Raw genomic sequence first — 13,596 nt, 5'->3', positions numbered from 1 at the left:
TGTGTTTCACTATTAGTTCTTTAAATCACCAGCCACTTCGTAATTACATTTACCAAAGAAAAACAAACAAAACCTAAAAACAGCATTTTCTGTTAGGGAATAAAATTGTATAATAATTTCCACAGTGAAATTTAAAAAATTAGTAAAATACGTAAGTTTATAAAGCCAGCTAACCATAAGAATAATGCGAGGGTTGGAACTTAAATTGTGACAATTATTTATTCACAACCGATACAAAAGAGTTACATGTTTGCACCTGTTACTGTCCTTCAAAGTAGTCACAGGCATTGTTTAGAACCAGTTGCCAGCAATGTGGAAGGCGTAGTATACCGTTAGCAGAGCCTGTTCTGTTGATGGTGCGAATGGAGCGGTCTACTGCCTGTAGAATCTCTGGAACAGTTCTGAAGCGAATGCCACGAAGTGGTTCCTTCATTTCCGGAATTAAGTCAAAGTCACAAGGACTTAAGTCCGGGGAGTATTGTGGATGGTACAGTACTTCCCACTCCCATAGACTGAACAGAGTAGCCACAGCTTGCGCTGTATACGCCCGCACATTGTCGTGCAAAATGATGGGTGGGTTGCGCAGAAAGTGTCGCCACTTCTTTCGCAAAGCTGGTCGCAGGTGATGCTCCAAAAACGAACTGTAATACTGTGCATTGACCATCTGCCGTGGAGGAACGTGATGCGTTAGGAAAACACCATCACAGGCGTACACGAGAATCACCATAACTTTAGACCGCTCCATTCGCACCATCAACAGAACAGGCGCTGCTAACGGTATACTACGCCTTCCACATCGCTGGCAACGGGTTCTACACAACGCTGGTGACTACTTTGAAGGACAGTAACAGGTGTAAACATCTAACTCTTTTGTATCGGTTGTGAATAAATAGTTGTCACTATTTAAGTTCCTACCCTCGCATCTATGGGCATACTAGCCCACTTTGCACTTAAATACAATGTGGAAGTATGTGATACCACTGACGTGACACTCCAAGATAGAGGCCATTTGGCACTAAGAAAATGGAAGTGTTAGAGCGGGCTGCCTACATGGAGTGGCAATTTTATCATTAAGCCTCCTTCTCTCCTCTAAAGCCAATTATAATCCAAAATAGCCGAACCACTTGTGCTAGCGTGAAAAAATTAAAGATGGTAGAACTAGCACAACTGTGTTTCGTACCATCTCCCCTCCTCCTCTCCAGGCAGTCACAGGGTAGTATTACAATGAGACAGTAAAATGTATTAAAATGCCGGCAAGTTCGAAGCTATGCAGTAAGGAACTACATAAACTTTACTTGAATAGGTACCAAAGTCAAGATATGCATTATTTCGGAGAAGGTCTAATGTAATTCTGTACACATACGTACCTGTGTTTTTAAGCAATGTGATATCAAAACTATCCGTAAAAATGGCGTCAACTTCCATTATTTTCATGGCAGTCATTGATATTTGCATATACATACATATGTCTGTATTTGATCAACGTAATATTAAAATGATGTGATAATTGGTATCATGTTCATAATTTCCATGAAAGTCAAAGATATTTACATAAAATGGTATAAGATATTTTACATAAAATGCTATATTTGCCTCTCAGTGTAGGGCACTGCTTAAAGAAATGGTGAGGGTAGCCATTTACAAATTCAGAATTGATCACTGTCCTTTTTCTTCAAAAAAGGAATGGGTAATTATTAAAAAAAACGGATCGAGTAACCATTTAAAGAAATAGAATGGGTCATCAAAATGACTCTGAATCGTACCTCTAACGCGTCAAATTTTGAAACTAAATGTAAGAAGTGTGACGCAGGGCGAAAAGCTGTGTTTCTGTCATTGCTGACTGTAGGAAGTGGAGCCGATATTCACCATTTTTCTCGTTTATGGCTGAAATCTAACAGATATTTTAAGAAGTGAAGGACATGTTGTATTAGACGTTAGACTGACAGACCTGGGGGAATGTTTCCAGATGGATTTTCACTCTGCAGCAGAGTGTACACTGATACGAAACTCCCCTGCCGATTAAAACCGTGCACCTCATTGGGACTGGAACCCAGTTTGTTTGCCTTTCGCAGGCAAATGCTCTACCTACTAATCTACCCAAGCACAACTCACGACCAGTCTTCACAATTTTACTTTCGCCAGTACCTCATCTCCCACTTCTTTCCAAACTTCACAGAAGTGTGAAGAACGGGGGGGAAGGGGGAGCGGTTTAGCTGCTACACTTCCCTGTCCAGCAACCACTTTCGCTGTTCCCTATGGAGGGACTCATACTACTGTGTTTAAGTGTGCTGGCTGGCTTTACGGGAGTGACAAGGACAGACACCACACAATAAATTCAGTTTCGGTCTTGGGAACATGAGGCAGAAACTACAGTTGGTTTGCTTTCCAGATTAAAACAAATCTAATCAATCTACATTTTTTGTCATGTATTTCGTTAATTCTTGCCGATTAACCTTCGCGATACCAAGGGTGTTGGAGGCGGCATTTTGTATCCATCTTTTGAAAATATTGTAATGTAGTCAGGTAGTTTATATTCTAAAATTTTGGCTTTAAATTTTTATCCATCAGTCAAACGAAACCCAAAAACTGTCTTAGCAGTAGATGTAATGATTCACAATGAATGTCATATTCAGTATTTCCAGCTTCACGACCATATGCACATATTAATATCTCTTTAAAAAGTATGCAGTGAATAAAAGTCAACTGTGATTAATGAAATGAATATTTTTAAAATTTTTTGTTGAGGTCATAAAATAACCCCCCGACCCACTAGTCGTACACATTAAAAATGGCATTAATATTGCTAAGTGTATGCTAAGAAGTTCTAGAACGTAGTTATACATCAGTACCTTTATAAAAACTTTGTTGTTAATATGAGTCAACAACAGTTAACGAATGTTTAAATTTTTTTCTAAGGTTGGCATAAGTATCCCCCGCCAGAAATTGGCCATAGCCGTTACTAAAAAAGAATTGCTATTGCTAAGGCGAATGTGTTGAATATCAAAATTGGCCGTGACTGAAGTTGTGTTGAAAGTACTGGAAATCGGACTGTACCAGCGGAAGTAGCAGCTAACTTTACATGAACGTGATGTGCTCCTGTAATTGGGAACTATGAATTGTAGGCCTTGATGGTTAGTTACTGAAATTGCGATATTATGTCAATTAATTTTTAGTTAGGAACGAATCATTCAACGTACAGCATCCAGCATGATTCGTTTAATCAACTCGAAAACGTGAATCTGCGTATGTAATTTTATTTGATCATAAGTATATGGACACCTAACGTGATGTGGAATTGATCACCAAATGTCACGCGAAGCGTACCAGCTAGTATGATTGCAGGTGGAGAGTATTGTGTTGTCAGTAGGGAAGCAATAATCGCAGAATGGATCAGACATAAGAGCTCAGTGACATTGAATGTCGACTGAGAAACAAATACGTCTCGTACGTTTCAACTCTTAAATGGCTGTGCAAGACGACTGCTGGTACTGCGACTGAGAACTGGAAACATGATGCAACATTTACAGGCCTCATGTACTGACGGAGAAGCATTACCTTGAGTGGCTGTAGAAAATTGTATGCAATCAGCGGAAGGAATCACTCCTGACTTACAAAGTGCTAGCAGCAGTCCACCTAGCACAATCACCCTGCATAGGGAGTTAAAAAGGAATGGGGTAAAATGGTCTCGCAGATCCTCATGAGCCACAAATTCATGTAGTCAGTGCTGAGTACCTCTTGAGATGGATGGACAGCGATTTACACTGACTAGGAGCAATGAGTCACGCTATATCCTGTGGCAGTCGGATGGAAAGGTTTGGGTTCGGAAACGCCTAGAGAAAATTGCCTGCCATCATGTGTAGTGCGAATATTTAAATTTGGAGGAAGTATTGTGACTGCATGGGGGTGTTTCTCGTGGTTAGGGCGTGTTCCGCTAATTGTGCTTAAGTCAATACTAAATGCGGAATAATATGAACGAATTTTACAGCTCGTTTGACAGCATTATGTGTTCGATCAGCGGGACAATGCAACCTGTAGTAAAGTAGCATCTAGCATGTAGTGGCCTGTGGACAGTAACATTCCTGACAATTGCCTGGTCTCCCGTGGGTCCTTACCTGAGCACAATGGAACATCTTTGTGTTGAGTTTGTACATCGGCTTCGTCCCACACGCCAGGATCTAATTACCTTCTCCGGTTTCCCGATCTTGAGGAACAATTGACTCTCATTTCTCGCTAGACATCCACACACCTCAGTGAAAATGTCTCCAGTAGAGTTCAAGCCGTCATAAGGGTGTTTAGTGAATACAGCTCATATTAGTATCCACTAACAGCTGTCTGGATACGTTTGATCAGACTGTGCAAAGGTATATAATTTGGAGTGCAACGACTAGTCATTACGGAAAGCACAGCTCGCGGCTATATGAGACCGACCAGAGGCTGCAGTGGAACACTACTACTTGGGGACATTTAACTGTTTATGGATAACACGAACACACAAACATGACAAACACTGGTGAATCCCTGCAGCACATCAAAATTAACTGGCACCGCCAGGTGTAAACTAGTCGTCCAAGAGGCAACGCAGGGAAGCGGAACTGCACACTAAAAGCAGATAAACCCAACCACAGCTCTTATACCGTAATCGATTTACGACCAATCGACCACTTAAATGACACTCTTGGCCTGTCACAGACGCTGCAGCTGGCCCAGGATACCTCGCAGGTGCCCAGTCCCAGCGGTACCCCTTCTCGAAAACTCTTTATGTCGACCTAAGCTATGACATCAGTACCGGGCATTGCACGATACCCAAAACTAACAACCACCCTATCTTCGCAAGCTCTGTCACTGACAGCAAGCAATTCGCTACTGCTCTTACTACCCTTCCAAACAATCGCAGAAGTATTTTGCCCTTGGCGCTTTCCTTGACACATTTTCACCTCTGCCCTTGAAACCGCTGCCCTTCGCTCGCTTTTCGTCCACTATCTATCTCTTCGATGCGACCGTATTAGTGGGTAATCTTGCCCAGATATACGGATAACATCACAACCCCACATTCCATGAAGTCCTCGTGTAGTAATTAACAAATATGGAGGTGACAGTAGTTTTTATGAGATGGTCACTACGTCATTGTGGGCGTGGACGGGCTCTACCCTTTGCGTGATAAAAAAAGAAAAAAATGCAGTGGAACTTTACGTTTGGGGCCACGAACTTGGCAGGATCCATGTCGGTTCGCGTGTCACTCAGCAGCACATTCCCGGCTGACACACTGTTTTACATGTGTGTGCTCTCAGCGCTTGTAAATTTTTCAGTGACCTAGTTCAGTCTCCGATAATATTTAACGGGTTTTACTTTCCTCCCTCCGGTTATGAGAACTTGCGCTGTTATTCAATAGTAATTGCTGGTTAGAATCTTGCAGCTTTTCATGAGTCGCAACCCTCGGGAAATGGATTTATTAGTGGTTTAACGAACATACAGCACTTTTTACTGTCGTGAATGAACGACACTCGAAAGATGAGGTTAATTTGAAATTTAACTTTGATTGATTATGGGCTTTATCACCCTTAATGTGACAGTGATGAGTACATTGTATAGGGACTCTCGAGTCCGTCTGCAGACTTGGTAACTGTTATGAAACACCCTGGGTGCTGACCTGACAGTTTGGACTCAGTATATGTGCCAGTAGCATGCAGTAGCGTACGGACATTTTAATTAAAAAAAAATTTAAAAAGAGTTCAACAGTGTAAGTGTAGGTTTCTGCAGCCGCTGTCACTCTCAATAAAATTCTTTAGCGCTGTCGACAACACTGTCAATACATAAAACTGTCCGACATTTCAGTCACTACTGCAAAAGATCTTCCTCGGGGCTTTGTATTAAGCTAGACTGTTGAATGTGAGAGACTTTAGATCTCATATAGCAGCGGAGGAAGCTGCTTTACGTAATTTGATGGGGCGCTTGAGGGCAGAAGGGATGTTAGGCGTTCGTTATTGGTGGGTCCTTGTCATTGGTGGGTAAAGACGTGTCTCACTGGTGTTTAGATTACGTCTTGCCATTGGTGGAAACAGGCGAATCAGAAACGGACGGTAGTTGTGACGTAGCACTGCGTACTCGTTATCAGGTGTGGGCAGCGGCGTGCCCGCGCTCATTGTGCGTACGACCACCGCGGTGCCCCGCTCGCACGTGTAAGTCGCTTTGCGCGCTGTCCGCTATCTAACGTCTCTCTTATTAGGCAGTGTAGCTCAGCATAAAGCCCCGAGACAGGCCGTCTACAATAGTGGCCGAAACGTCGGACAGTTTATGTATTGACAACAACCCAGAACAGTTTGATTGATAAAGTTTAATAGTATTAACAGAAATGGGTTCGTCTTGGCTACATAGATACGCTTGCATTTCTGTCACCAGCCTAATGATAGTGTTCTCTTACAGATATTGTACTGCATCAGAACTCCCCAAGTTGCGATAAAACACCTACCCTTAGGTTTCGTGTTTTTATGTAGCGTTTAATCTTCATATTTTCTTGTCAGGTATCCTTCACCATCGCTTAGAAGCTCGTGTGAGCGCCACATGAAAAAAAAGTGAGAGGCAGATGTTAATTTTCTTCTGGCGGACGCAATGCTAACGTGCCATCGTGTTTCTGTAACAAATTTGCCAAAGTAAATGGTGGGTCTCAGTACACATTGGCGTGAATTGCGCTGTTCATTTAACCCGTCGAGATATTTTAAATTTCCATTAAAGAAACAAGCAAAAGATATCTTCCGACAGTCACAAGGAACGACCACAAATGATACTAGTCTATGTAGGAGCAACTTACATGCCACTTAGAACTGACACTTACGGATGCAGGTTCTCCCCCCCCTCCTCCCCCCATCATCGCCACCAGATAACGAATGGCCAGACACTTGGTGACATTTAGACTAGAACCCTCGAAGGGACGTTAACTACATTTCTATGAAACCTGACACGATCAAAGTTTCTGGAGTACTTTATCTTGATTTTTAATATAAAATTTGTCTTGATCGCACATTCATAAAAAGATGCTCTGTCTCGAATGCTAACTCATGATTTTCATATTTAAAATAGACAGAAAAAATATTGTTCGCAAATACTTCTACGTACTTAGAATATTTACCTTATAAAAAGAAAAGAAACTGAATGAGCATAGCATTAGAGTTTCGTTACACTGAGTAACTCGTCAGATGTAATACAAACATGTACAGTGTCATAAAAATTACTGTGCGGTCTATGATGCTACTATTTAACATAGAGACAAATGCACATCTGCTAGAGAGCACAACGGCGTGCACGGTAGCATGATTAAAGTTATCGTATAAAAATCATACAAAAACACAGGAAAAGACTATTGGAAGTTAAATTATGTGAATTTAAGGATTACATTTTAACATGAGTTTCTATGGTATCCGCATGTTGTAACCAATTGGAAACATACCACGGCATTAGTTTAACTATGTTTTTGAACGCTAAAACCGGTTTCATCCACCAGCGACGTTTTGCAAATGATTATGAACCCAGCGCCGTTGAGATACACAGAAAAAGGGAAACAGCAACTCGTATTCTAATCTGTATGCTATTAGTAACCAACTTGTCACGAAACATGTAAACGTACTCGTACGGTACACTGTGGTGTATATTATAATTTTCAGGCTGTTCTAGCCGTGCACCACCAAAGACAATATCGGTTCACAACACTTACTTATACTGATCACATTACGGGTCTGGAGATGTACAGAAGTTTTATTTTACGAAAAGCTCGTGTTATTTGATGTTATTAATATATACAAAGTGTCCATCAAACGGTTCTAGTAAGAAATTCAGGAATGAAATAGAAGGAGTGGGTCACCAATAAACCCCTTAGGATCTTCTTAAACTGAACTTTACTACTAGATAAAGTCGTTATGGCTGCTGGAAATATATTGTTAATGTGTGCTTCTGAGTAATGGACACCTTTCTGGACCGGAGTAGGTGACCTTAAATTTTTGTAAAGATACTTAAAAATTGTTCCCATGGAGCGAACTGTTGGTTTGAAAAATGAGGTATATTATTTACGATAAATTTCATTAACGCGTAAATAGCTGGGAAGCAGTAGTCAGTTTCCTTCGGCCTCGTTTAAAAACCTCTTCCAGAAACTGACTAGTATTCCGTCTCTAACGGCAAACGGTTAACGTCCACCTTCCCATTAAACTGTATCCGATGTGGAGGGGGATTTCTCTAAAAACTTTTTTCTTCCAGGCATCAGCATCTTGTTCCTGGCTGTGATCGGTACAGACTTCTAACCAGCTTGGAAGAACAAGAAGTCTACACCAGCATGGATAAGCCGGACTTGTACAACCTCGGGTGTGCTCCCCTCACGCTGCTGGCCGCCAAACAGGTTGACGAGCTGTGGCCGGTCCTCACGTGGCCGAGGCAGCCGCTGCCGGTGCTCGACATTGGCTGCGGGCCCGGTGACGTCGCCAGTAAGGTGGGTTCTTCACTTCCAGTCACGTTACTACTCCATCAGAGCAATCGACGACTAAGCAACTCCGATGTATTCTGAAAAGTACCGTCGCTCTTGGCTATCTAGGACCACCGAGAAAAGGAGGTACACAGAGTGTTCATTTCAACAGAAGACACTGTAGTATCTTGAAACTACATTTCGGACCAAAAAAAGTTCAAATTCCAATTTGCTTGCTCGGAGGGGGACACTCAATGATATCAAACTCAACCCGCCACCCAACCCCGTGCGTGGCTGGTATGGGCAACTTTGAAATCTTCAATGGGAACCCCCGTTTTTTATTGTAGATTACGATTCTACGGCCAAATCTGTATACTTTTGTCTGAAGCGTTTCCTTCCTTTCGCCACAGATGACGCTGTAATCAGAGGAACAGAAATGGGTACCCCATCGTAATTTATGACATGATACTCAGTGGCCCTTGAAAGGCATTGGGACCGCACCCCCATGCTGTGAAGTTGGGCCAGGCCAGTATTTCGTAACTTTTAATTGCAACCCCATTCGCTTCGTCGTATTCCTTCGACACGTCGAACAGGGGAGTACTTGACGCGGCACTGTGGCCATGGCTCGCGACGAACTCTACTCTCCTTTTCCATTTCGAGTAAGTGTTCAAACGCAGTATCACCATCTCCAGTACACTTAATGATCCACTTTCCAAATGGCCGTACACAGGACAGAAGCATAGATGCGGGAATAGCAGCATCGCCGTTTCCGATGCTGTCGCCCATATCTTCACGGCCTGTTGGCTCTTGCTGCTGCACTTCATCTTTTACATATCCCCAAAGGAAGAAATCCAGTGACATCAAATCCGGCGACCTAGCAGAACAACTAACAGGGCCACTTCTCCAGATCCACCGACTAGTGTAAACACGATTTAATAGCTCCGGTGCTCCAATTGCATAATGCCCCGGGAACTGTCATGCTGAAACCACATACGTTGTCGAACGTCGGGGACAACGTCTTACAGTTGTACCGGTAGTTCCTGTTTGTGCCCCTTCAACGTGCCGTCGATAAGATACGGACTAATGAGTTTGTTTCCTACGACGCCACAAGATATGTTAACCGACCAAGGACGCTGATGGTCAACTTGTTGTAACCAGTGGGGATTGTCTTCACTCCAGTAATGCATATTACCCCCGTTAAGGCAACCATGGTTTGTGAATGTAGACTCACTGAAAAATAGTTTCTCGGCAGATAACATGGGGGTCGATTGCATTTGTTGACGTGTCCATTTACAAACCACTACCCGGTTATGGAAATCGGCGCCATGCAATTCTTGATGCAGCGATTTGTGGTGTGGATAATCCTTAAGACGAAGCAATATTGTACATTACTACGTACGAACATATTCGAATCGCGGTGTAATTGCTTATCCGTGGGCTGTGGTGCACTGCCACTGTTACAGCTACTTCACTATCTTCTCCTTCAACAACAATTTGATATGCCAGACTACCAGTAAATGGTAGCTTTAATGCGCCGCTGCACATATTGAGTAAATGAGATAATGTCACTGTCCATCCCGCTCACAGGTAACTCATCACCAGCAGCAACAAGGGTTTTACATTTATCACACCCATTCATGAATTTTAGTAAAGAAAGCTATACATAACGTCCTACGTACGACAATAGATTTTAGACTTGCTATAGGATTTCTATTCTACTTGCATAATCCTTGTTCATCTCCTGATTTACAGTACTACCTGGTACACAACAGGTGCACCATATTTCTGGCACCTATAATAATTAACAAAAAAACGATAGTTGCTAGTCACCATATAGCGGAGATAGTGAGTTGCAGACAGCCACAACAAAAAGACTGTCAGAAAGTGAGCTTTCGGCTAACAAGGCCTTCGTCGAAAATAGACTACGCGAACACACACACACAGACACACACGCACACTGGCAACCGCAACTCACACACACGTGATCATAATCACCGACTATTTTCTTTGAAGGCCCTGTTGGCCGAAAGCTCATTTTCTGACAGTCTTTTTGTTGTGCCTATCTTCGATTCGGCACCTCCACTATACAGTGAGTATCAACTATCTTCTTCACAGTACTGTTACTTTCTATCTTGAATTTTACATTGTGTAATATCTAACAGATCGATATATCCTTTTGGAAAGCAAGAAAAAACACGATGCTCACGATTAAGCATGGACTATTTATGCAAGGTGTTAAAAATTATCCCATAATTTGAGAGGCGATGCCAACGGCCTTGTCGCAGTGGTAACACCGGTTCCCGTCAGATCACCGAAGTTAAGCGCTTTCGGGCTGTGGTAACACTTGGATGGGTGACCATCCCGTCTGCCGAGCGCTGTTGGCAAGCGGGGTGCAATCAGCCCTCGTGAGGCTAAGTGAGGAGCTACTTGATTGAGGAGTAGCGGCGCCGGTCTCGTAAACTGACTTACGGCCCGGAGAGCGGTGTGCTGACCACGTGCCCCTCCATATCCTCATTCAGTGACGCCTGTGGGCTGACGATGACACGGCGGCCGGTCGGTACCTTTGGGCCTTCCAAGGCCTGTGCGGACGGAGTTTTTTTTTGAGAGGCGATAGTGTGGTCCAAAACAAGACAAAAATATCCAGTAAACATGGCTTCTAAAACGTATATATTAAGAGCTGTGACCATTTGTTCAGTATTAAAAATTTGTTTCACACGAGCCTATATGAACAAATGCTCATAGCACTTAAGGTATACATTTAAGTGCGCATGTATATTGGACTGTTTTCTTGTTTTAGTCCATACTGCCACCTTTCAATATACGGTACAATTTTTTTAACATCCAGTATAACGAAACATTTGCCTGTGCGTTTAGGTCTCGCGCTGTGAGGGTTCCATACAAACTTCATTACTTATACAGACAGTTCATTCATATCGGAAATCGAGAATCTCGACTGCTTACCAACTTGTTATCAACAATGATACTGACAAAATATTAGTCCCAGGAATTGCAAACCGTTCGAAAATGTTTTAATTTCAAGTCCGAAGTCGGATTTCAAATGACAAAAACATATTTTTTCGTGTGATACAATTACAAATTTACATAAACTGTGAAATCTTGCTTCATGCCAAAATTCATGATTCTAGCTGAACGGGAAGTAACTATAGTTTTGATGAGTGAGCTTTCGAGTGTCAAAATATGTCATAAATGGCCGTACCTCGTGACTTCACTGTCTTGGAAGCTTCACTTTCTTACTCCGTCAAGGGACAGTAGATATTAGCATGTGGCATAAATTTAAGCTTGATACGTTTACTCGTTCGAGAAAATGGATTTTTGACAATTGGAGAGACAGATGGACTGACAATAAAGTAATCCAGCAGGGGTTCGATTTTTACCGACTGAAGTAAGGAACCTTAAAAAGAAACGAACTGTAAGTACACTGTGTTTTCATCAGTTTATGAACAATGTTCTGACACAAGGAGACACAAATCTGGAAACGAATCCAGCTCAAACGCAGCCGATGTTCCTCACACCAGCGTTGAACGCTTGCTGAAGACGTGGACCCGACAAGCTCACCCTACGTATACAGGAGCCGGCCACAACCCATGGAGTTTCCACGATACCGGCGGGTTTTCAAACAGACACGGGTTGATGGTGCGCCGCCTGAACTACCTTCCAGTTGACGCAGGCTCTACAGGGTGGTCATAAACAGTCTGAAAAGCTTGTAGGGGTGTTGCAGGGTAGGTTGTACTGAGATATAATTGTTGAGAACAAAATTCATACGTTGCGGCAAGTCCGATTTAATTAGCAATAGAAGCACTTGCACGGGCAAAAGTGCGGTAATGCACAGACACCTGTTAGTCCGTAAATTACCTCTTCTTCAAATGCACATCACCAGCTAAAATGTGCCTTTTCCGGAAGTTATAAATTTAATCTTGGTGAGTAGAAGCTACATTTGTGCTGTCTGAGGAAACGAAGGAAGAACATATTTGGCAACAGCTTCTCCAGTACACTGCTTGAATTCACGAGTTCAACTATTTGTCTAGCTAACTTCAATAATAACAAAATCAGAAACGATTAATAATTATTTCCCAGTGTAACCTACCCTGCAACATCCTTACAAGCTTTTCAGGCCGTTCCCGACCGCCCTGTACAGGCTTTAGCTGGCGCGGTGAGCTATGTTCCGCGGACAGCGCGGCGAGCCGCCCCCATGTACCAGACCACGACACGCGGACTGGACGCTCTGTAATCTGCACCGTGCTCTCCATTCGACAACTGTGGCCTCTTTCATCACCCTCCTCTTCTCTCAATATTCGACATGTCTGGAAATTGCACAGCACCGTTGTATCAATGATCTGCAATACCTGAGGATCGCTTTGTCTCTTCAGAGAAACTGAAGCACTGATTATTTTACATGCTGCGTAGCTTAGAAGAGCAAATCAGAAAGTATATTTCTGTACTGGCAGGTTTTAGCCCCGCGGCTGCCACCGGGTACGAAGCTGGTGGCCTGCGACATCAGCACAAAGATGCTGGAGTTCTGCAGGCAGCACAACGCGCTGCCAGGCACCATCACGTACGAGCAGCTGGACGTGGTTCAGCCCGACCTGGAGAACTCCGCCGTGTGGCAGTACGCGCCCTTCGGCAAGGTGTTCTGTTTGCTGCTGCTGCATTGGGTGCCCGACAACAGGTGTGTGCTCAGTTTGTCGCCTTATCCAATACCGTACAACAGCTGGCCTGCCTTATTTCTCCGATTGTAATGCAAGGGGGCTACACTTGATCACTCCAGCTAATGATTGCTGTTGTGGTACTTCCACGAGTAAGAAATACCATAACAATCAGTCATACATTTTCCCCAATAATATTTTAAGTTTATCGATATGTATATCTTATGGTACGGACAAAACTAGATTATGTAAGGCTTGTTGTCAGACTGGCAGAAGAATGTGTTGTGTATTAAAACGAAGTCACAGAGCACCATGCAACTACGAGGGCACGTCAAAGGGTAAGGAACACTGTTTAAAATAGAAATAAACTATTTTATATTCAGGCCAACCTTAGCTTTTGAAAGGCATGACGTTAGGCAGAAGTCCGCTAACAGTTGGTTAAATTGATTTTCATTGAAGCACAATGGGTTTCTCTGCCTAAAGCCTCAT

At 43.0% G+C, this 13,596-nt stretch overlaps 1 protein-coding gene across 1 annotated transcript in view; it reads left to right on the top strand.

The window, feature by feature from the left end:
- LOC124593894 overlaps window positions 1-13,596 on the top strand; it is a 56,714-nt gene that overhangs the window by 41,323 nt on the left and 1,795 nt on the right. Inside the window, exons 2-3 of the mRNA XM_047132240.1 lie at window positions 8,242-8,470; window positions 12,910-13,130. Coding sequence (XP_046988196.1) covers window positions 8,242-8,470; window positions 12,910-13,130 — 450 coding nt within the window. The remainder of the gene's footprint in view (window positions 1-8,241; window positions 8,471-12,909; window positions 13,131-13,596) is intronic.

This window comes from Schistocerca americana, chromosome 2 (assembly GCF_021461395.2).
Source record: "Schistocerca americana isolate TAMUIC-IGC-003095 chromosome 2, iqSchAmer2.1, whole genome shotgun sequence".
NCBI lineage: Eukaryota > Metazoa > Arthropoda > Insecta > Orthoptera > Acrididae > Schistocerca > Schistocerca americana.
This window is presented reverse-complemented; position numbering and strand designations above follow the sequence as displayed.